Raw genomic sequence first — 23,580 nt, 5'->3', positions numbered from 1 at the left:
ATTAGCTTTTCAATGATACAAGTTTCACTGGGGTACCTGGATTAGAACCAGAATTACAGTCATTTATGTTGAGACAGGTGCATGTAAACTGCACAATTTCCAAACTTTACGGACCTGTAACTTTCTTCATGGTGTACATACACATACCTCTGCAAATTGTTAGTTTTCCATTTTTATCTGGGTCACTGGATGCACCAAAATTGAAAGAAATCTACAACAGTATGTTAGAAAATCTTCTGCATTGAATTTGCACGCAATTATCTACATGTTACATCACACACACACACACCTTAAATTGCCATCTTAATTTTGATAAGTAGTAATTCACTTCCTCTAACACATTCAGTAATATTGTTAAATCATGTCAACATGAGAAATTATGTGCATTAAAGTCCTAGGGGGGTGAGATGGCACTTAAGTTCTTATACACACACTATGTTAGATAACTGAGTGAAAATACTGCCAGTATTGAGCAACACTGTCACTGCCAAGCTCAGAGGGGTGGTTGCTCACATCTTACTGCACATGCACACAATACTGCCTGTGCTGATTATTTGTGTCATCATATCCCTCTGTACACAATCTATGCAGTATTTCAAAACAGATTTTATTGATATTTTTCAGTTGCTACTCACAATTTCAGTCATTACATGTAACTTAGTTTCCTTTTTGTCTAAATTTTGACACCACCCCCCCCAACAATTCATCTCCAGCTAAGCAAAGTCCCTTATCCCCCATACACTTACGTGTAAAATTTGAGCCTTACAGCAGAACTATCTGAGCTAACATGGTGACTAAAAAAGCTAGATCTTGTTATGGCCTTCTCCACCTTCCTTTGAGGTGCAGTCAGCTTTTGTAATAAAATATTCCAACTTGTTAACTAATTTTCTGATACAAAAGTAAGAAAATTGATATCAGTTCTTTATTACTTGGGGTCATATACATCAAACTTCTGTATAAATAATTATGCAGGTAAGAAATTTAGCTGTCACAGTTTTGTACATTATGAGAAATAAATGACATTCTATTATTTAAATGTACTTGGAATAAATATTACATGAGAATTTTCAAAACAAGTGTAAAGAAACATAATAAACCACAATCTAAAAATGTAAAAAAAGGTTAGGTAAAAATATACAAAATAACAAAAGGCTGCCTATGGTATAAAGTCTCAAACATCACAGTCTTAAAAAATGCAACTATGTTGAGATTCAGTGTCAATACTGGTTCAATAACATTGAAACCAAGATATTTAACTACTCACTGAAGGATCCCAAGAAGGCTGTTGCATCTGCACAGGGGGGGGGGGGGAATCAGCTTATGAGGGTGGGATAACAGTACAGGTATTTTTGACATACATACGCATTACGGAATGTGTAACATGTCTCTGATACTCTATTTCTTGGAATCTTAGGGTGTGAAAATAGTTTTACATCCATTGAAAAATTGAACATGAGTAACTTATTAAACATTAGTGAGAACATATCTCAACAAAAGCTATGAATTGTTGTATGATCCTGGAATTGCTTGAGCTGATTCAGATTGTCCCACCACAGGCGCAAGTACTTGTCAGCTATCAGATGAAACCATGGAGTCAAAGGTGTCACTGAAGACTTCATGAAATCATCGAATTTCTCTCTGGCAACATAACTTATTTCACTTATTTCTTCTGGATTGGGATTAACATCAACATCTTTGTGTAGGATTAAGATATAATCTATCTCATGTTCTCCCCATATGCCAGTATCTGCCTTGTAATGTATCCTTGTCAAATAATGCAAATCGTCCAGTGTGGCCTGTTCTGGGGGAATCCCTAACTCTTGATTTAATCGCCGCTGAGCTGCACGTCTTACTCCAATGGCCCCATCTTCTTCGCGTTCTCCAGGAATGTTATGTAATGGATGACTGCAACATGCATTTGTTAGGCAGTTTGGGAATGTTATTTTATGGGAAGAACGCTTCTGGAGCAATAATTCCTTATTCGAATTGAAGATAAATACACTAAATGCACGATGTAGTAGTAAGTTTCCATCTTTCCCTACAAGGTGACAATCACGTTTTGTTGCACTGCCAACCATCCTGTCACTGTTGTCTACTAAGATACATTTATCTTCTAATGCTCTTTCCTGTACATGGTTTAAATGTCTTAAGTGTACTGCGGTTGAGTACCGTCTGTTGCATACTTTAGCAGCTGTGTGGAATAATTTTAACGTATTCATGGCCTGAAAAAGAGAGAAATGGTGTGTTAAAATATATCACGAAGTAATATGCTACCTCAACTTAATAAAAATGACATTACAACATGACACGTAGCTTATATGCAGCACAGATAAGACTTCTACGATGTAACTCTTAGAAGTGTGTAAATTTAATATCGTTCTTTGATGTTCCTACCCCGTCCCCTGATTGACAGTTTTTGGGTGTAAGCTTTTCACTAACAATAAGCTTCGCTGGAGTAACGACAATATATTTCATTTATGGTACCTAACAGCCTACTGGTCTACAACATCAACGAATGATTTATGCTCTCTTAACTTTATACGATTATTGTCAGTCATCATAGACAAGACACGCATTTACACATAATTAAAATGAGTTCACCGGTAAGTCAACGTAATACGATATAAATTGTGGAAAAGTTAAAAGCCGGTTAGAAACGAGGTAATCACTTACTTTTTGCTAAAGCGGAGAGTAGCGAGTTGAACAATGCTTAAAAACACTTCATTTAAAAACAATAACACAGTTTTTCTCTAGTCAAACGTTGTCAAAAGCTGCAACACACTACACACTTCGAACGCTAGTACTCTAAGGCTCTTCCGTCGGCTCCTTCCCTTGCCTTAAGTTAACGCTTTGGCACTGGCACCTGTCAGTTCAAAGATCCTCTGGTTGACACATGCAAAGATCATATGCCATCCAGAAAGTGATGGGACCTCCATGGATGGGACAGCAAAAAAAAAGAAACATCAGTAGTCGAAAGAATTCTGATAATAAACCACATTTCTAGATATAATTTCACTGTTATTCCACATACAAAAAATAATTAACTATTCTCTCGAAATCGGAGACAAACGAGTATTCTAATTTCTCATAAATAATAGTTTAATTTTACTCTCACGAACTTACATAATTCACGGCACTTATGCAGCATTCATTTCCAGTAAGTTTCAATGGGAGGTCATAAAAGGAAGAACACTCGATGCCTTAAAACAATTTTGAGTTGTTAAATGTCTCTGACGTTTGCTATGTCATATGTTACAAGCAGACACTGCATAGCTGATTCAACACTCAGTGACTTATAGGAGGCCATGACAGGTTGTTTTAACAGGGCATCAAAATACGTGAACAATGGCAAAGACCTACGATTACTTGTTTAAATTACTTTTGATAGGTGATTCTGGTGTAGGTAAAACGTGTGTGTTATTTAGATTTTCTGAGGATGCTTTTAACACAACTTTTATATCTACAATAGGTAAGCTATCGTCCTTTTGCAGATGAATACATAGGGTCCAATTGAATAGTAATGTATGAAAGCGACAGGTTTGTGCAGTCTTGAACAAACACTCTTGGTACTGTGACGCACTGTTGTGTTCACTGCATTTTATTCGTCTGTTAAAGCATATTTGGATGTTTAGTGTAGGTTATGGTTTGTTTTTTTGACCTTACGAGTAGAATATGTCAAGACGTTGACAGTTGTAATGGAAAAAAGATAAACAGGGCAGCGTTATGATCTGAGTGTATATTTTATTTCTATACTGATATTTCATATACCAGTTAGTGTTATTCGCGGTGCAATTGTTTTCAGTGAATCTGTATGATTTAGAATTCAGCAGAAGAAATAATTTTACTGGAAAGCTTCGTACCGCTGCGTTACTAAATTTACGTGTATTAAGTGGTAGTGCAAATATAAATTTGTTGCAGTTTCCTCCACGGTTTGGGTCATCATTTAGTTGATAACGTCATATGTTAAATTTAACTCAAAAAAGTGTCTTTTTCAGTAGGAGGCGTGATGTGCTGAAGAGATAGTGTGTTCTTATCCGTTGTTTTTATTGTTGACAGGTATAGATTTCAAAATACGGACCATAGAATTAGACGGAAAGAAGATAAAATTACAAATATGGTAAGTTTTGAAAGTAAGGGCATAATGATACTTCAATTTGACCTGTTCTACATAGTATAACACCTATCTCAATAGCTTATTTGATTTCATATGACAAAATTAATCATACATTTTCTGATATTCATTAACTGTAGTTTGAGAGAGATTGGCAGGGAAGCAGTTAATGGTAGATGTGTTTATGAACAGTTCATTGAGGCTGTACACAAATCTTGCTCTGAAGTATGCACAGTAACAGAAATTAACTCAACACAATTGTGACAATTGCTGTTTGCTCACACACAGACATCTAGTCACTGTGAGTGAATTCCTAGCAAATTTTAAGAGTGATGACTTCCTTTTAGGTTCACCATGTGCAATGCATCCCTGTAACAACTGTCACTGACTGCTTAACATTTTCATTTACAACAAAAAACTTATTTGCATTGACCATAAATTTTATAATTTTTTTTTTCTCAGGGATACTGCTGGTCAGGAAAGATTCCGCACAATTACCACAGCTTATTACAGAGGGGCAATGGGTATTATGCTCGTATATGATATTACAAATGAGAAGAGTTTTGAGAATATAAAAAACTGGATTAGAAACATTGAAGAAAATGCATCAGCTGATGTAGAGAAAATGTTGCTAGGGAATAAATGTGAATTAACTGAGAAGAGGCAGGTGAGTAAATTCAGCCAGGTTGCTCAGATTGTTTACTTACATATTTTTAAATACTATGGTGACATAATCTGGTAGTTAGAGAGGACTCAAGTCTGTTGGAAATGTTTTATAGATTGTAGTGTAGAAGCTTATATTGGCACAAGTAATAACTTGGTATGGTACATTTATTGATAAAATTATTATTGGATTTTTTTTATTTACACATAAAGTTCCATAGGACCAATTTGAGGAGCAAATCTCAAAGGTCATGGAATATGTCAGTACATGAAATTACAACATAAAAGTAAAATAGATAAAAATAAATGTTTATGAACCCGAAAAAAGTCCATAAGCTTAAGTAAATGCAATCAACAATATAATAAGAACCAGCTTAATTTTTCAAGGAACTCCTCGACAGAAAGGAGTGACCTATGAGGAAACTCGTCAGTTTAGATTTGAAAGCGCATGGATTACTGCTAAGATTTTTGAATTTGAGTGGTAGCTTATTGAAAATTGATGTAGCAGTATACTGCAAACCTCTTTCTGTGCAATAGTTAAGGAAGTCCGATCCAAATGTGGGTTTGATTTGTGCTGACAATTAACTGAGTGAGATCTGCTTATTCTTGGGACTAAGCTAATCTTGTTGACAAGAAATAACGGTAAGGAATGAACCGGTCTTGACAAGGTGTTTGTGAACTTACACCACTTATTGCCCAAACTGCCAGTTTTTGAGCAAAAACATCCTTTTAGAATGGGAAGAGTTACCCCAAAATATAATACCATACGACATAAGCGAAAGAAAATATGCAAAGTAGACTAATTTTTGTGTCGTATGATCAGTCACTTCAGATACCGCTGGAATAGTAAAAATGGCAGTATTAAGTCTTTGAACAAGAGCCTGAATGTGGGCTTTCCATGACAGCTTACTATGTATCTGAACACCTAGAAATTTGAACTGTTCAGTTTCATTAATCATATGCTCATTTTGTGAAATTAAAACATAAGGTTTTGTTGAATTGTGTCTTAGGAACTGTAAAAACTGAGTGTTACTGTGATTTAGCATTAATTTTCTACAAGCCATGAACTTAGGTCATGTACTGCACTATTTGAAACCGAGCCAATGTTGCACACAATATCCTTTGAAATAACATTGCTGTTGGTTGTACTGAGACCATTTAGTCAACTGAAATGTTGCCTTCCCCAATCTCTCTATTAGCATATGCTAAAAAATATTTTATGATGTGGACTGTAGTTATTACTTAAATTTAAGACGTTGAAAAATTTAAGTCACCAGAATGAAGTTTTCATTCTGCAATGGAGTGTGTTCTGATATGAAATTTCCTGGCAGATTAAAACTGTGTGCCAGACCAAGACTCTAACTCGGTCTGACACACAGTTTTAATCTGCCAGGAAGTTTAAATTTAAGTCACACTGTATTCACAGTGGGAAATGACTTTGAATATGGATTAACACCAGAGTTCTACGAATATTGGGCATTCTGATTGTAATTAGTTTACCCACTTAGGTTTTATACCTTGCTTGACCAGAGATTACCGTGATCAGAGATTGCGGATTAACTCGTCAGTAATAGGAGTCTTTCTTATGGAAGGGAACGGCCTAAATGAATTTTTTCAGAATTTTTGTTTGCTGTTAAACCATTCACTGTACTTACAGAAGTGTTATTTTAGCTAACTGGAAAAGTCACCTTCATAGTCTAATACAAATGAAATAAAACTTGTCTTAAATATGTAAAAGTAGTGATATAAGCTGGAAGAGTTGCGTAAGGTCTAGGAAATGCTCATCCACTGCCGTGATAGTTGACGTTGTAGTGGTATGTTATTTTTTTACCTCCTGTAGAGTCTGTCTACATCTAATCAGCGAATGATATGACAAAATATTGTGAAGACTCCGGGCTGCTGTTAAACATGTAAATACCTGAGTGGTGGTTAATTATTTCACAGACAGGTCATACTGATCATCTTTCACTTCTGGCAAGTCGTTCTTCATTTAGACTGAGCACAGCTTTGCATGACTTATACAGGCAGGCATGTCTCTTGGGCTTGACAATACTGGTGAAGTATTGTATACACACTGATAAAAGTATTAAATATTTGATCATGGTGCTTGCTGCTGGGATACAGCAGTCATTATATATAGTGTTATCTGTGACCAGTGATGGTTAAAGCAAACTGATTTTCACACTAGTGTTAGTGTGGAGGGTCCAAGAATTTCCATAGCAGTCACTTGAAAGTGTTAGCTAATCTCTGGTCTGATCATGTATTGCTCCATGACCCATTTGCATGTGTGCTGCTAATAGTCCTCTGGGACACTTATTTCTGTAGATTGTCATTCACAGGGGGAGGAGTCATTCCCTGTCAAATAACTACACTTTTAACTTCAATTTTAACTCGCAATCTCAGATTTTGATGAAAATTGGCACTAAGCAAGCTTACATAGGCCTATAGATTAAGAGAAATGCCAATTTTATTAAAATCTGTTGACCCATTTTGAAAATATGACAATGTGAAATTGTCAAAAATCGCCAAAAAAAACACTACATTGTCATAATTTCAAATTGCTGTAGCAACTCTCATAATTGAGCTAAAATGGTAGGAGAGGTGTCATTTTGCATCATTTTCCATGAATTTTCTTATGATATAAGATTCAATTTAGATAAAGATAAATTCATTTAAATTTAAATAAAAATTTAAATTTTTAATTTCTCAAATTTTCAAAAAATTACTTTTAATGCTTAACGTCATTGTTAACACTTTCCCTAAGAACAGAAGTGGGGCTGTCAGAGGTTCACATCTTTATAAAGTTTCAAAAATTCACATTACACTAAAAAGAATGATATTTTTGTAAAATGTGTGTATTCTAGAGTGGAGATACATAATGTACCAGTCAATAAATTAACAATTTAAACAATTATTTGTTAATCCAGAGGATTCCTCAGAAAATGAATCTGTCGAAAAGAAAGTAGTGCTAACTTGTTCTCCTGAATCTTGATGTATTATGAAGTTAATACATTAATTTAATGCTCCCAGCTACATGGTACACCAGAAAAAAGGCTTTTGAAGGAAAGAGGTATATTAAAAAGTCCTTTTCAAAAGCCAGGAAAGAATTTGTCACAAGGAGTTGGGCACACTCTGTTTGATTATTTTTATGAAAATCATGTAATAGGCAGAGTAATGGCAGGGAAGAAAGACTGTAACTGTGAAGGGGTAAGATTGAGATAGAACGGTAATATCTAAAGGACTTACTTTGTGCAATTTAAAAGGGGCATATAAAGGTCTCGAAGCTTAATTTCCAGCAATGAAGATCAGGTTTTCTAAATTTGCAGAACTTCGCCCAAAACACTAAATTTTAGCTGGTTAAAGTGGAACACACCCGAGATGTTTGCACTACACGTCAAAATGTCACAAATGATAGGAAATTCTAGGCTCTGTATCTCAACCACTGTTTGGCAAAGGTGCTGTGTAATTCAGCACCATTCCATTGCATTATAGGAAACTGTAGTTCTTGTCTAGGATGTGACCCAATAAAAAGAACACTATAAAGTGCATTTAATGATAATGTGGTTGAAAATATCACTTTTCGACAGTGGGCTTCAGTAGACAGATGCAGCTTAGAAATAGTGCAGAAGACTTCATCTGAGTTCATTGAATTATTTTCTGAAAAACTGGCTACACTAATACTCAGATTTTCTAGCAAAGCAGGAAAGCTCTTTCGTAAATGAAATGTAGGGAAACTTTAATAAGGGTGAATGTGTGTGTGACTTCTGAGGATTACTTTTTGTGATCAAAGATGAGGCCCAGGGGAGAACAAAACAGAGCACATGGGTTATATAATAATTTGTCTACAGCATAAAACCATAGCTGTCTCCTGTTTGCAAAAAAAAAAAAAAAGTAAATCAGTTTTTAAAAATGAAATTTCAGACTGATCTACAGAAGATAATCCTTTCGGATGACAGTGCAGCCCAGTACAAGAATGAAAAGAATTTTGTACACTTATGCTTCCACAAAGATTATTTTGATATTGATGCAGTAAAACATTTTTTGCCTCTGCTCATGGAAAAGCAGTTTGTGATAATGTCAGTGGCACTGTAAAGAGATTAGCAACAAAAGCAAGTCTGCAGAGGAGGCTGTAGGACAATCAAATTCTTAAACAACAACAACAACAACAACAAGTGTTTGATTGGGTTGTTAAAAACATTACATCTGTATGTTTTGAATTTTCAACACAAGAGTACATTGAAACAGATTTCTGGAAGAGTGCTCTAGTCAGTCTGTTCCCATAAAAGGGACATAGAAGTTACATGCTTTTGTACTGATTGCATAAAGTACATCAAAAAATATTGGTAAGAACTTTTTCACACACATCAGAATCTACTGCTGAAACAGTTAACAAAATGTCCAGAAACTCTGGCTGTGAAAGACATTCATGGCTATGTTACTGTTGTGTAAGGCAAGAAATGGTGGTTACCTTATATTTTAACAAAAGACAAAGATCTTGATGAAGTTTGTTGCTTTCCTTCACACAGCAGGCCCATCACTGTCTTATACATATCGTATAAAACCAGATATTCTGTGGTTATCTGTAGATGATGATAATGATGATGATGACAGTCCCACTTTCATACTTACAAGGGGACCTCCCCATCGCACCCCCCTCAGATTTAGTTATGTTGGCACAGTGGATAGGCCTTGGAAAATCGGAGCCAGACAAGAAGTTGTGTGGAACTGTGAAAAAATAAACATAATATACAAGAAGACTTGAACCAAGGACCTCTTGTTCCGCAACTGCTCACGCTAACCACGGGACCACGGCGCTCCTGAGCTCACACTGTCCTTTGTTGCCTATCTTGCGCATGGACTACTCAGTTTGTATATTTTGCTTATTTTTTTCATAGTTCCACACAACTTCTTCCCGTTTTCTTGATTGATCGGTGTTCAGTTTTTCAAAGTCTATCCACTGTGCCAACTTATAACTAAATCTGAGGGGGTGTGCAATGGGGAGGTTCCCTTGTTAGGGAATTAATTAATAATAATGTGAAGCACTATATATAATTTTTTTTTTAAAGATGTGCGTTTTGAGAAATTCAACATTTATATTTTTATTTACATTTAAAAAAAATTAATCTAAAACACGTGTTGTTATATACTGTAGTAAAGCTCATGGGAAATGCTGCAAAATGACCTCTCCCACCATTTTAGCTTAATTAGGAGAGTTGCCACACCATTTTGAAATTATGGTGGTATAGTTTTTTGTGATATTTGACAACTTTACATCACCTTATTTTCAAAATGAGTCAATGGGTTTTAATAAAATTGGGGTTTTTTCTTAATCTGTATGTTTGTTGCCTTTGTGCCAAGTACCATCAAAATCTGAAATGAGTAAAATTATTGTTGATTTAACATGGAATTACCCAGGGGTGTCCACCTTCATGTAGGCACACATTGTCCACCCGTACCATACCTTTACAACTAAAAATCTTCACCAAACTACTGTGTTGCTTCTCCTATTTAATCCAACTCATGGAATTGAATAATAAGTATTATAATAAAAATGAGAAGACTAGAAAGATTAGCAGTACATCAACTTAGGCAATTCTTCAGACTTAAATGAGTATAATGACTGGTAACCTTGCAGTTCAGTCTCTTTAAATTATTATAATCATCATGTAACTCACCATTCTAAATGCACTCTCAAGGGCCTATCTTAACACCTGATTGTGTATACTTGCTGGTACAATTAACATCAGCCTTGTTGTATTTCTTTATAGTATTCTGTTGTTGAAACAGATTTGTTTCATTGTGAATTACATTCGCTTATTGTCAGTGCCCTGTGCAGCTCACCACCTGCAAAAATTCCAGCACATTCTATCACGTGTTTTGCAGCTCAGGCCATAGGTATTACAAAGGGTTTTCCTGGGCTTAGGGATTACTTCAGATGACACTCATTCAGCCTCAATGTGTGTAATCTGACAGCTGGTAGTATCATTCAGACCTATAAGCCAATAATGTGACCTAAAGGAAAAAAAATAAATCATTTTACACTTACTTGCACTGATCTTAAACAGTTTTCCAATAAATGCTCCTGAATGTCAGTCGAGAATACTGCATTGCCACCCCCAACCCCCCCCCCCCCCCCCCCCCACCCCTGCGGGTTCGGGGATCAGAATAGGCCCGCGGTATTCCTGCCTGTCGTAAGAGGCGACTAAAAGGAGTCTCACATGTTTCGGCCTTGTGTGATGGTCCCCTCTCGGGTTTGACCTCCATCTTTCTAAATTATTCCGAAGAGCAAGCCAATGGGGGAAGGGCGCCTTACATGGTGCACTGTATCCGTCGTGCATTGAGACCTTTAGCCAACTTTTTCGTCGTTGTAATGGTGTCCCGCTCATTTTCCGTCTCTTGGGCGGGGATACGTCACTGGGTGCGATTACCACGCTGCACTCTGCAGTGTTGCTTTTAACTGCGACGACGACCTTGGACATTTTTGCACCTAAGATCCAGCACGGTAGCCAGTCCGTTGTGGTGGGGCTGCCATGTACCCTATTGATTGTAGCCCCCTGACAACACAGGGATCGCTCTACTGATGCCTGCGCCGTTAACTCCCCACGTATGCCAAGGAGTAGATGCCCGTCTCCCTGGGGCATCAGGACTCCCGGTAATGGACATCCTCCCAGGTGGCGCCCGTGGGGAGGGCCCTTGGTCGGAGTAGGTGGCATCAGGGCGGATGACCCGCAATGAAGCGTGGTACATCATCTCTCGCTGGCGGCCAGCCGCCAGCAGTCTCTAAGCGTTCTCGGGCTCAATGTAATGCTCAAAAGTACGATCCGAAAACGTTCCCCTCTCTGGCCATGCCGTGGGAGGAGCGTAAGTTTCAGGATGGAGGTAATAGTTATTCGCCCCGATTCTTAGTCTGCACGAGAGCTGATGGGGAGTCTTTTCGATCCACAAAGCCTCAGTTCTTCGTCGAGCATTTAGAGGGCAAGTTTGGGGAGGAGGAGGGCTTGTCCAAAATGCGCTCTGGGTCAGTACTGATACAAACGGCATCCTCCGCCCAGTCACGCAGGTTACTTGCTTGTGACAAGTTGGGGGATGTTCACGTTACCATCACACCACATAAGAGTTTAAGTATGGTCCAGGGAGTTATTTTCCATAGGGACCTACTTTTGCAGTCTGACGACGAGCTGCGCGCCAACTTAGAGCGTACAGGTGTTCATTTCGTCCGGCACGTTCCTCGGGGTCCGAAGGACAATCAGGTTGCTACCGGTGCCTTCATCTTGGCCTTCGAGGGTGATACATTACCAGAGAAGGTCAAGGTGATGGTCTACCGTTGTGACGTCAAGCCCTACATCCCTCCCCCGATGCGGTGCTTTAAGTGCTGGAAGTTCGGGCATATGTCCTCTCGCTGTACTTCTAGCCTCACATGTCGAGATTGTGGACGCCCATCTCATCCCGATACTCTGTGCCCCGCCTCCCATCTGTGTCAACTGCGGAGAGCATCACTCCCCTTACTCGCCTGACTGCAAAGTCTTTCAGAAAGCGCGCAAAATCATGGAATATAAGACCCTGGACCGGCTGACCTATACTGAGGCCAAAAGGAAATATGACACTCCATCCTGTGAGAATGACATCTTCTTATGCAGCTGCTACAGCAACTGTGCTAGCCCCCTCAGTTTCGAGTCTTCCAGCCAGCTCGATAAGCAGTAAGACTCCTCCTGCCCCCTTGCCCGTGGGGGGGCTCTACTTAACCGGTTGCTGCTGCACCACCTACCTCAGGAGCAACCTCCTCCCACCCGTTGGGGAAGTCTGTCCCCGCTTCTCAGTTGGAGAAGCGTCTAACTTCTTCGGCTACTCTCGCCCGTAAGAGTTCCCTTGGGACCCTCCCTTCCCAGGATTCCACCAGCGGGAAGGATGACGGCCGCCAGTGGCATAAGTCCTCACCAGTGGCCGGGCGTAGGGCTTCACGATCCTCCTCTGTCCCGGAGACTGAATCGGTGAAGCCTTCCCAGCCGGTGAAACCCAAGGTTCAGCGAGAGAAGTCCAAGAGAAAGACCTCTAAGGCCAAAGAACTTGCGGTGGCACCAACCCCACCGCACCTTTCGTGCTCTGCGTCTGAGGATGAAGTCAAGATTCTAGCGTCCGCTGAGGACCTTGATCTCGCTGGTCCCTCAGACGCCATGGATGCCTCTTGTACGGGTACTGAATCGGTGGCAGTGAGTAAACAAGCAGCGTAAATTGCCTTCCCAGTCCTTTCACGCCTTTCTCAGCCATGGACAATATCATCCTCCAGTGGAACTGCGGCAGTTTTTTCCACCATCTAGCTGAGCTCCAACAACTTATCAGCCTTCACCCTTTCTTCTGCATTGCTCTTCAGGAAACTAGGTTTCCGGCAATGCGAACCCCCGCCCTCCATGGCTATCGGGGTTATTATAAGAACCGGGCAGCATATGAAAGGGTGTCGGGTGGCGTCTGCCTCTGTCCTTCACACTCTGCACAGCGAGTCCGTCCCTCTCCAAACACCTTTAGAGGCTGTCGCTGTTCGGGTGTGGACGCCACAGGCTGTTACCGTCTGCAGTCTTTACCTTCCATCGGATGGTGATGTCTCGCAGCATGTCCTGGCTGCGCTGCTAGCCCAATTGCCGCCACCTTTCTTGCTATTGGGGTGGGTCAGTGGCAACAGGTCGAGGCGCCATCATTGAGCATTTATTGTCGCAGCTCGATCTCTCGATTTTAAATGATGGTGCCTTCACACACTTCAGTGTGGCACATGGCACATACTCCGCCATTGACCTTTCAATCTGTAGCCCTAGCCTCTTACCGTCTGTCCAATGGAGTGTGCATGACGACCTGTATGGTAGTGACCACTTTCCGATCTTTCTGTCACTACCACAGCATCACTCTTCTGGGCGCCCTAGCAGATGGGCTATGAATAAGGCTGACTGGGACTTGTTCTCCTCCACAGCCGCTCTTGAGCCTCTCTCTAATGACGATATTGATGTGGTGGTTCAATCGGTCACCACCGGCATCGTTACTGCCTCCGAATCTGCCATTCTCCGCTCCTCTGGGTCCCCTCAGCGGCGGACTGTGCCTTGGTGGTCGCCGGAGATCGCTGCAGCGATTACAGATCGCTGGCAGGCGCTACAGCGTCACAAGCGACATCCCTGCATTGAACACCTGATCACCTTCAAATGGCTGCGTGTGCGGGCCCGCCGCCTTATCCGCCAAGGCAAGCAGAAGTGCAGGGAGCGGTACATGTCCACCATTGGCCTCCATGTCACTCCATCGCAGGTATGGGCCAAGATTCGACGCGTCTATGGCTATCAGCCACCTGTCAGCGTCCCTGCACTCTCACGGAATGGAGCAGTTTGTACTGACTCTGACGTCATTGCAAACCACTTAGCAGAGCATTTTGCTATGAGTTCCGCTTCTGCGAATTACCCTAAGGCCTTCCGCTCCATTAAAGAGCAGATGGAACGTCGGAGCCTTTCGTTTCGCACCCACCATCCAGAATCGTACAATGTTCCATTCAGTGAGTGGGAATTCCGCAGTGCCCTTGCCGCTTGTCCTGATACCGCTCCTGGACCAGATAGCATCCACTGCCAGATGCTGAAACGCCTCTCAGTGGACTGCCAGCGATGGCTTCTCGACCTTTACAACCGTATTTGGGTCGAGGGTGAGTTTCCGTCGCAGTGGCGGGCAAGTATCGTTATCCCCATTCTGAAACCAGGCAAGAACCCTTTGGAGGTTGACAGCTACCGCCCCATTAGCCTCACCAACGTTCTTTGCAAGCTTTTCGAACGGATGGTGAGCCGGCGCTTGACTTGGGTACTGGAGTCTCGGGGCCTTCTGGCTCCGTCTCAGGGTGGGTTCCGTAAAGGCCGCTCCGCCGCCGACAATCTGGTGAGCCTGGAGTCGGCCATCTGTAGTGCCTTTGCCCGCCGTCAGCACCTGGTCGCTGTCTTTTTCGACATGCAGAAGGCGTACGATACGACATGGCGTGATCGCATCCTTTCTACGCTTCATGGATGGGGTCTTCGGGGCCCTCTGCCGCTCTTTATCAGAAATTTTCTGTCGTATCGTACCTTCCGCGTGCAAGTCGCAGCCTCATATAGTTCCACCCACGTCCAGGAGAACGGTGTGCCACAGGGTTCTGTTTTAAGTGTCTGCCTGTTTTTAATAGCCATTAACGGGCTCGCTGCGGCCGTGGGGAAATTCTGTCTCTGCTTCCCTGTATGCTGACGACTTCTGCCTTTATTACAGCTCTACTGGCATTGCAGCTGTTGAACGTCAGCTACTGGGTGCTATCCGCGAGGCGCAGTCTTGGGCTGTAGCTCATGGGTTCCAGTTTTCGGCAGCCAAGACCTGCGTAATGCATTTCTGCCGGCGACGCACTGTCCACCCGGAGCCGTGGCTTTATCTTGCCGGCGAACTTCTTTCAGTGGTGGAATCACACAGGTTTTTGGGGGTGGTTTTCAATGCCCGGTTGACTTGGCTGCCTCATATCCGGCAGCTTAAACAGGCGTGTTGGCGGCATCTAAACGCTCTGAGATGCTTGAGCCACACCCGCTGGGGCGCCGACCGATTTACCGTTGCGGCTCTACCAGGCGTTAATCCAATCCCGTCTGGATTATGGGAGTCTGGCTTATGGCTCAGCATCCCCCTCTGCGTTGCGGGTGCTGGACCCAATACTACACAGTGGGATCCGACTTGCCACTGGTGCCTTCCGCACCAGCCCTGTGGACAGCATCCTTGTTGAGGCAGGTGTCCCTCCACTGCGGTTACGACGCCAACAATTACTGGCTGCTTATGCTGCCCATGTTTTTAGCTTGCCCGGGCATCCAAATTACCGTGTCCTGTTCCCACAGTCAGTCGTCCATCTGCCGGACCGTCGGCCCCGGTCGGGTTGTCAGATCGCCGTACGCGTCAAGGAGCTTCTCTGCGGGCTTGGGTTTTTCCCTGTTCCACCTCCTTTCCAGGCGCCTCTGCGTACACCCCCGTGGTGTGTTCCTCGCCCTTGCCTTCGGCTCGACTTGGCACAGGGCTCGAAGGACTCGGTCCCTCCAGAGGCCTTCCGCCGCCGCTTTTATTCCATCCTGGCCACGTATCAGGGCTCTGGAATTGTTTACACCGACGGTTCGATGGTTGCTGGTCTTGTCGGGTATGCGCTAACTCTAGGGGACCATTCCGAACAACAGTCCTTGGCGGCTGGCTGCAGCGTTTACACTGCTGAGCTAGTCGCCATCTTTCGAGCCCTAGAGTATATCCGCTCCTGCTCAGGTGAGTCCTTCGTTATCTGTAGCGATTCCCTGAGCGGTTTACGAGCTCTCGACCAGTGTTTTCCTCGTTCTTGTCTGGTGATGGCTATCCATGAGTCCCTGCATACTCTTGCGCGTTGCGGCCACTCTGTGGTCTTTGTGTGGACCCCCGGTCATGTCGGTATCCCGGGCAATGAACATGTTGACCGCCTGGCGAAAGAGGCCACAAGTAAACCATCTCTGGATGTTGGCCTCCCAGAGACTGATTTGCGGGCAGTCCTCCGCCGAAAAGTTTTTGCGCTTTGGGACGCTGAATGGTGCGATCGGATCACACCCAATAAACTCCGTGCCATTAAGGAGACGACGACTGTGTGGCGGTCATCCATGCGAGCCAACCGCAGGGACTCAGTCGTCCTTTGTCGGCTCCGCATTGGCCACTCCCGGCTAACACAGTTATTTACTGCGCCGGGAGGACCCTCCTGTATGTCGCTGCGGGGCGGCTTTGACAGTGGCCCACATTCTGTTGGCCTGCCCCCTTTTAGCTATGGTCAGGCAGACATTTGCGCTGCCTGATACGCTCCCTGCCGTTTTATCTGATGACCCTGTTATGGCTGCCTTAGTTTTACGTTTTATTAGGGCAGGGAGTTTTTATTCTTTAATCTGAGTGTTTCTGTTTTATTTTATTGTTTTGTGTTGATTCTGCCCTTTGGCCTACGGTTTTAAACTAAGTTTTTAATGTGTTTTCGGTGGTTAGCTTTTTCCCTTTTTTTGTTCCTGTGGTCGGCCAACCACCGTCACACTCCGTGTGATTTTATTTCGTTTTGTCTGCTCCTTGTCTATGTTTCTTTTGTTCTGTATCGTCTGTCTCCTATTCTGTTGAACATTTTTTATTCTCTGTAGGTATTTTTAGTATTTTGGAAAAAGGGACGGATGACCTCTGCAGTTTCGTCCCTTTAATCCTTAAACCAACCAACCAACCTACCAACCACCCCCAACCCCCCTCCCCTGGGGCCTCACAGTATTTTTGAGAGATTGTGTGTGGTGCACATGGGGCCCTGAGCTATTGCAGCCCGTTCTTGTTTCCCTGGCTGTGTTTCCTTCACCCTGTGCTCTCTCCCTATCCTCACTCCAACCCCGTTGTCCCCCTCCTTCCCCTCTCTCTATGTTCTGATGTATATCAACCTGGCTGTCCACCTGGTTCTCTGTATTGCTTGCAATTTTGTTTCTTCTGAGTGTTCTATCACCCATTTTGGCGTTTAGATCCCTGCATGAGATTTGACTTCTACTTCTAAATTTTCTGTTTATAGTATGAGCTGTTTGGGGAATAACTCCCTCCCTAGCATCTACGATCTGATACCTCTCCCTTCCCCACTATAGCCACCTTTCACCCTGTTAGGTCACCAGCACGTGTAGCCAATCTGTGTGGTGGGGCTGTTATGTACTCATTTGGCTGAGTCTCGTGATGACACAGATCACACTACTGATACCTCAGCTGTTCCCTCACCATGTTTGCCAAGGAGAAGTTGCTCGTCTTCTTAGGTTATTGGGACTCCTGGCAACAGCCGCTGTTGCCTGGCAGCCCTTGCTGTGGTTGGGTGGTGCCTATGGTGAGAGCCCCTGATCGAAGTGGGTGGTATCAAGGCAAATGCTTGCAAAACTGCAAAAATTTGCCCATTCTCAAATGGCCATCTCTTTGAGTGGTGAAAGATCATTGAATGCTGCTTCATATGACCGGCAGCTTTTCCTTCCCTGGCTACACCATGGGAGGAGGACAGGATTGCCATCTTGGGATGAAACACTTTCTCTGCTACCTCATCTGTACTAAGATGTACGGGGAAACATTAATCACAGCAAAGGGTTGGGTTCTTTGGGGAAGAATACCAGACATAGAGGTCATCGGTCTCATCGGATTAGGGAAGGATGGGGAAGGAAGTCGGCCGTGCCCTTTCAAAGGAACCATCCCGTCATTTGCCTGGAGCGATTTAGGGAAATCATGGAAAACCTAAATCAGGATAGCCGAACATAGGATTGAACCATCGTCCTCCCGAATGCGAGTCCAGTGTCTAACAATCACAGCAAAGAAATTACTTTTTTGCGGAGAATATAGAGGATGAGTTTGGTGAAGTGGTGTCTCTTAGTAAGATGCGTTCGGGCTCCCTGTTGATCAAAGCTGCTTCTGGTACCTAATCTGCAGCTGTTCATACTTGTGATCATCTTGGCAATATCCCAGTGTCTATTGCTCCTCATCAGTCTCTAAATATGATCCAGGGAGTGATTTTTCATAGGGACCTCATCCTGCAAACTGGTGAGGAACTCTGGGCTAATCTGGATCAACACAGCGTTCATTTTGTTAGATCGGTGCAGAAAGGTCAAAAGACAACCACAGTGATACGGCACCTCAATTCTGGCTTTTGAGGGGGATATACTCCCAGAGAAGGTCAAGGTTACATGTTACAGATGTGACATGCTGTATGTCCCACAACCCATGAGGTGCTTTTGGTGCTTGTGTTTTGGGCATATGTCTTCCCGCTGTACGGTAGACCCTCTGTGTGGTGACTGGACACCCACTCCATAAGAAGCACCAATGTTCCACCACCTGTGTGTGTGTGTGTGTGTGTGTGTGTGTGTGTGTGTGTGTGTGTGTGTGTGTGTGTGTGTGTGTGTGTCAATTGTAATGAGAGCCACTCCACTCACTTGCTGCATTGCCCACCTCACAAGAGAGAGAAAAGAAGGTCCAAGAGTAAAAGTCCTTTGATCGCCTGTCTTATATTGAGGCTTGCCAAAAGTATGATACTCATCCAGTGCCGGTACCTTCAACTTTTGCCTCAGTTACATTCCCCCCCCCTCACCTCTTCCTTAGCCCAGTCCCGTCCCCCTATCCCCTTCCTTTCCTTGTGCCCTACCCTCCTCCACCTCTGAAAGAGGAAGAAGAAGAGGAGGAGGAGGAGAAGGAAAAAAAAGAAGAAACATATGTCCCAAGACAAGGTGGCCCCCCCTCCCCACCCCATTGTCCCCAGAGGTGCTATCTCCCTCTTTGGAAACGGAGTCTAACATCTTATTTGTGTGTCACCCCTTCCTTGTGTGTGATCATCACTGACCAAGTGACATGACCACCTCCTAGCTTCTTTACGTCTAATCTGCACTCTCACTACATGATCATCCAGTGGAATTGCAACAGATACCATCGTCATCTACTGGAAATACATCTTGTCTCCTGTTCTGTGTCGTGTCTTGCTCTTCAAGAAACACACTTCTGTGATGTCCACTCTCCAACATCTCATGGTTTTCAGGCATTCTGTCAGAAGTGTGCTGCATCCGGCGGGGTCTGGACTTTGGTTCGCTCAGATGTCATTAGTGACTGGATCCCTCTGTGTACAAACCTGAAAGCAATAGTGGTTAGTGGGAATGATTATGGCAGTCACAATTTTCAATGTCTAACTCCCTTCAGATTGGCCACTTCCTTATGTTGAACTGTATACCTTAGTACAGCAACTCCTGCCCCAGTTTCTCCTCCTTGCCGCACCCCCCCCCACCCCCCTGCCCCCCCCCCCCCCCCCCCGCCTCCTCCTGCAGGTCCGGGGGGTTAGGATAGGCTTGAGGTATTCCTGCCTGTCGTAAGAGGTGACTAAAAGGTAAAAGGAGTCTAACACATTTCGGCTTCATGTGATGGTCTCCTGCAGGGCTTCACCTCCATTTCTCAAAATTTTCCCGTAGAGCAAGACACTTCGGGAAGGGCGCCTTACATGGTGCATAGTGTCCATAATGTGCTGAGACCTCTTGCATCATTTGTCGATGTGGATCTGCACTTCCACTTGTTCTCCAACTGCTGAGTGAGGTCACCCTCTTGGGTGCGATTTCCTCCATCCTCTATGCAGTATTGCTTTCTGCGCTGTCGATGATAATGGACTACTTAGCTCGTTTGCGCCTGATATCCAGCACAGTAGCCAGTACGTTGTGGTGGGGTTGCCATGTACCCTGTTGGTTGTAGCCCCCTGACCACACAGGGTAGCTATGCTGATGCCTCCATTAACTCCCCGTGTACCCCAAGGAGTAGATGCCCGTCACCTTGGGACATCGGGTCTCCTGGCAATGGCCATCCTGCCATGTGGCCTTTGCTACGGCTGGGTGGCATCTGTGGGGAGGGCCCTTGGTCGGAGTGGGTAGCATCAGGGCAGATGACACGCCATGAAGCATAGTACATCATCTCTTGCTGGTGGTCAAACACCAGCAGTCTCCAAGCTGTCAAGGTCCAACTTCAAAGCTAAGAAATACAACCCCCTTCTCAGCCAGAGAAGTGTAAGTCTTCTTCGGCTCCTCTCAGCAGGAAGGAATCCCTTGGGTCATTCGCTTCCCAGGTTCCTACCATGGCAAAGCTGACAGCCACAAGTGGCTGAAGCAACCACAGGTAGCTGGTCATAGAGCTTCACAGTCCTTCTCAGTCCATGAGACTGAATCAGTGAAGCCCTCTCAGCTGTACAAACCTTACAAGCAGTGAGAGAAACCTAAAAAGAAAAAGACCGCCAAGAACCAAGGCACTGCGGTGGCACCCACACCACCACCACTACCTACAAGCTCTGGGTCTGAGGATGAGGTGGAGATTCTGGCGTCCGCTTAGGACCTAGATCTCGCTGGCCCCTCACACAATGGATGTCGATTGCAAAGGTACTCATCTGGTGACAGCAGGTGACCCTGAGGTGTAGACTGCCTCACTGAGTGTTCAATACCTTCCCAGTCTCACGATCGCATAATCCTCCAGTGGAATGGTGGCGGTTTTTTCCACCAACTGGTTGAGCTGTGGCAAATGTTAAGCTTTACACCTGCATTCTGCATTCCTGTCCAGGAAACCTGTTTCCTGTCGGACCCCTGCCCTCCGCAACTATAAGGGATATTACAGGAACTGTAACAACTATAATACAGGGTCAGGTGGAGTTTGCATCTTTGTCCTGAACTCAGTATGTAGTGAACCTGTGTCCCTTAAACCCATCTTGAAGCTGTGGCTGTCAGGATAAGGACGATACAGGAAATAACTGTCTGCAATGTACATCTTCCTCGAGATGGTGCAGTACCCCTGAATGTATTGGTTGCACTGATTGATCATTTCCCTAAACATTTCCTATTTATGGGAGATTTTAACGCACATAACCCCTTGTGGGATGGTGCCGTGCTTACTGGCCGAGGTAGGGAGGTCGAAAATTTACTGTCACAACTTGACCTCTGCCTCTTAAATACAAGTGCCAACACACATTTCAGTGTGGCACATGGCACATATTCAGCGATTGATCTCCAGGTTTGCAGTCCTGGCCTCCTCCCATCTATCTCCCTGGAGAGCACATGATGACCTGTGTGGTAGTGACCAGTTTCCCATCTTCCTGTCACTCCCCCGGCATCATACCCACGGACACCTACCCAGATAGGCTGTAAACAAGGCAGACTGGGAAGCCTTCACCTCTGCTGTCACCGTTGAATCTCCCGTACATGGTTGTCGTGGAGCAGGTCACTAAAACAATCGTTTCTGCAATGGAAAATGCGATCCCTCTTTCTTTAGGGTGCCCCAGTGAAAGACAGTCCCATGGTGGTTGCTGGAAGTTGCTGAGGCAATTAAAGATCATCGGCAAGCTCTACAGTGACATAAGCAGCAGCCTTCCCTAGAGCACCTAATAGCTTTTAAGCGACTGCATGCTCACGTTTACCATCTTATAAAGCAACGGAAACAAGAGTGTTGGGAGAGGTATGTGTCAACAATTGCATGCCATACATCCCCTTCTCAAGTCTGGACGAAGACCAGACATCTTTTGGGTACCAGATCCCCAACAGGTGTCCCTGGATTAACATCAATGGTGTGTTATCTACCGACACAAATGCAATTGCCGGGCGCTTTGCCGGGCGGGAGCTCCTCAGTGCCCTTGCACATTGCCCTGACTTAGCTCCTGTGCTAGACCCGATCCACAGTCAGATGATTAAACATCTCTCATCTGACTACAAGCTACAGCTCCTTGTCATCTTCAGCCATATCTGGTGCGATGGCATCTTTTCATCGCAGTGGCGGGAGAGCACCACCATTCCGGTACTCAAACCCAGTCAAAATCTGCTTGATGTGGATAGGTACTGGCCCATCGGCCTTGCCAACTTTCCTTGTAAGCTACTGGAGCATATGGTGTCAGTGGTTGGGTTGGGTTCTGGAGTCACGTGTCCTGGCTCTGTCAGGGAGGCTTCCACATACGACCCAACCTGGCGACATCATATCCTTGCCATATTGTATGAGTGGAGTCTCCAGGACCTGCACCCAATTTTTATCCAAAACCTGTTGCTCTGTACTTTGTGTCTGTCGGTGTCTACCATAGTTCTCCCCCCCCCCCCCCCTCCCCCCTCGTATTCAGGAGAATGGTGTTCCTTAAGGCTCTGAATTGAGTGTCTCTCTATTTTTCGTGGCTATTAACGGTCTAACAGCAGCTGTAGGGCTGTCAGTATCACCTTCTCTGTATTCGGATGTCATCTGCCTTTAGTACTACTGCTCCAGTACTGGTGTTGCTAAGTGGTGACTACAGGGAGCCATTCACATGGTGCAGTCATGGGCTCTAGCCCACGTCTTCCAGTTTTCAACCGCGAGTTTGTGTGTAGTGCACTTACGTCGGCATTGCACCGTTCATCCAGAACCAGAACTTTACCTTAATGGTGAGCCACTCACTGTAGTGGAGACATATCGATTCTTTGGACTGGTTTTAGACGTCCGATTGACTAGGCCACCTCACCTTCATCAGCTTAAGCGGAAGTGCTGGCTGCACCTCAATGCCCTTCGCTGCCTGAGCAACACTAACTGGGGTGCAGATCGTTCTACACTGCTGCATCTCTACAGAGCCCTTGTTCAATCCCGCCTTGACTGTGACCATCTGGTTTATGGTTCGGTGGCACCCTCAGCATTTGGGTTTACTAGACCCAGTGCTCCACTGTGGCATTCGCCTAGTGACAGAAGCTTTTAGAACGAGTCCAGTGACCAGCATCCTGGTGGAGGCCGAAGTCCCTCCATTGAAGGTTAGGCATGCTCAACTGCTCGCCAATTATGTTGCACAGGTTCGCATTTCTGTGCATCCGATTTACAGACTCCTTTTCCCAACCACGGCAATTCGTCTCCTGCATCGGCAGCCCAGGTCAGGGCTTATGATTGCGGTTTGCATCTGGTCTCTTCTGTCTGAACTGGAGTCCTTCCCATTACCACCTCTCCTCGCGGTTCGTTCACGTACACCTCCATGGTGTACACCTAGGCCACAGATTCTTCTGAACAATTCGCATGGCCCTAAGGACTCGTTAACCCTGGGGCTCCCCACTTTGACTTCATGGCCTGGTGAGTCATGTTTACGGACTCCTTGAGCAGCCTACAAGCTATTGACCAGTGCTACCTTCGCCACCCTTTGGTAGCCCATGCCCTGGAACAGTCCTATCGTTCAGTGGTGTTTGTGTGGACCCCAGGACACGTCGGAATCCCAGGCAATGAACTTACCGAGAGGCTGGTCAGACAGGCTACGCAGAAACTGCTTCTGCAGATGGACATTTGCAAAACAC

The 23,580-nt window shown here is 44.5% G+C and overlaps 2 protein-coding genes across 2 annotated transcripts in view; one reads left to right on the top strand and one right to left on the bottom strand.

The window, feature by feature from the left end:
* Positions 1–937: 937 nt before the first annotated feature.
* On the bottom strand, positions 938–2,847 carry LOC126480755 (isopentenyl-diphosphate Delta-isomerase 1). Its single transcript, XM_050104042.1, has 2 exons — positions 2,674–2,847; positions 938–2,222 (listed from the first exon to the last, which is right to left on the bottom strand). Exon 2 carries the CDS (start codon positions 2,217–2,219, stop codon positions 1,488–1,490), a length of 732 nt encoding a protein of 243 aa, XP_049959999.1. The 5' UTR covers positions 2,220–2,222; positions 2,674–2,847; the 3' UTR covers positions 938–1,487.
* Positions 2,848–3,254: 407 nt separating this feature from the next.
* LOC126480756 (ras-related protein Rab-8A) overlaps positions 3,255–23,580 on the top strand; it is a 57,742-nt gene continuing 37,416 nt past the window's right edge. Inside the window, exons 1-3 of the mRNA XM_050104043.1 lie at positions 3,255–3,469; positions 4,057–4,117; positions 4,574–4,778. Of these exons, the coding sequence (XP_049960000.1) occupies positions 3,346–3,469; positions 4,057–4,117; positions 4,574–4,778 (390 nt within the window). The 5' untranslated portion in view covers positions 3,255–3,345. The remainder of the gene's footprint in view (positions 3,470–4,056; positions 4,118–4,573; positions 4,779–23,580) is intronic.

Source organism: Schistocerca serialis, chromosome 5 (assembly GCF_023864345.2).
Source record: "Schistocerca serialis cubense isolate TAMUIC-IGC-003099 chromosome 5, iqSchSeri2.2, whole genome shotgun sequence".
Lineage (NCBI taxonomy): Eukaryota > Metazoa > Arthropoda > Insecta > Orthoptera > Acrididae > Schistocerca > Schistocerca serialis.
The sequence above is the reverse complement of the archived record's forward strand: the minus strand, read 5'-3'. Positions and strand labels throughout refer to the sequence as shown.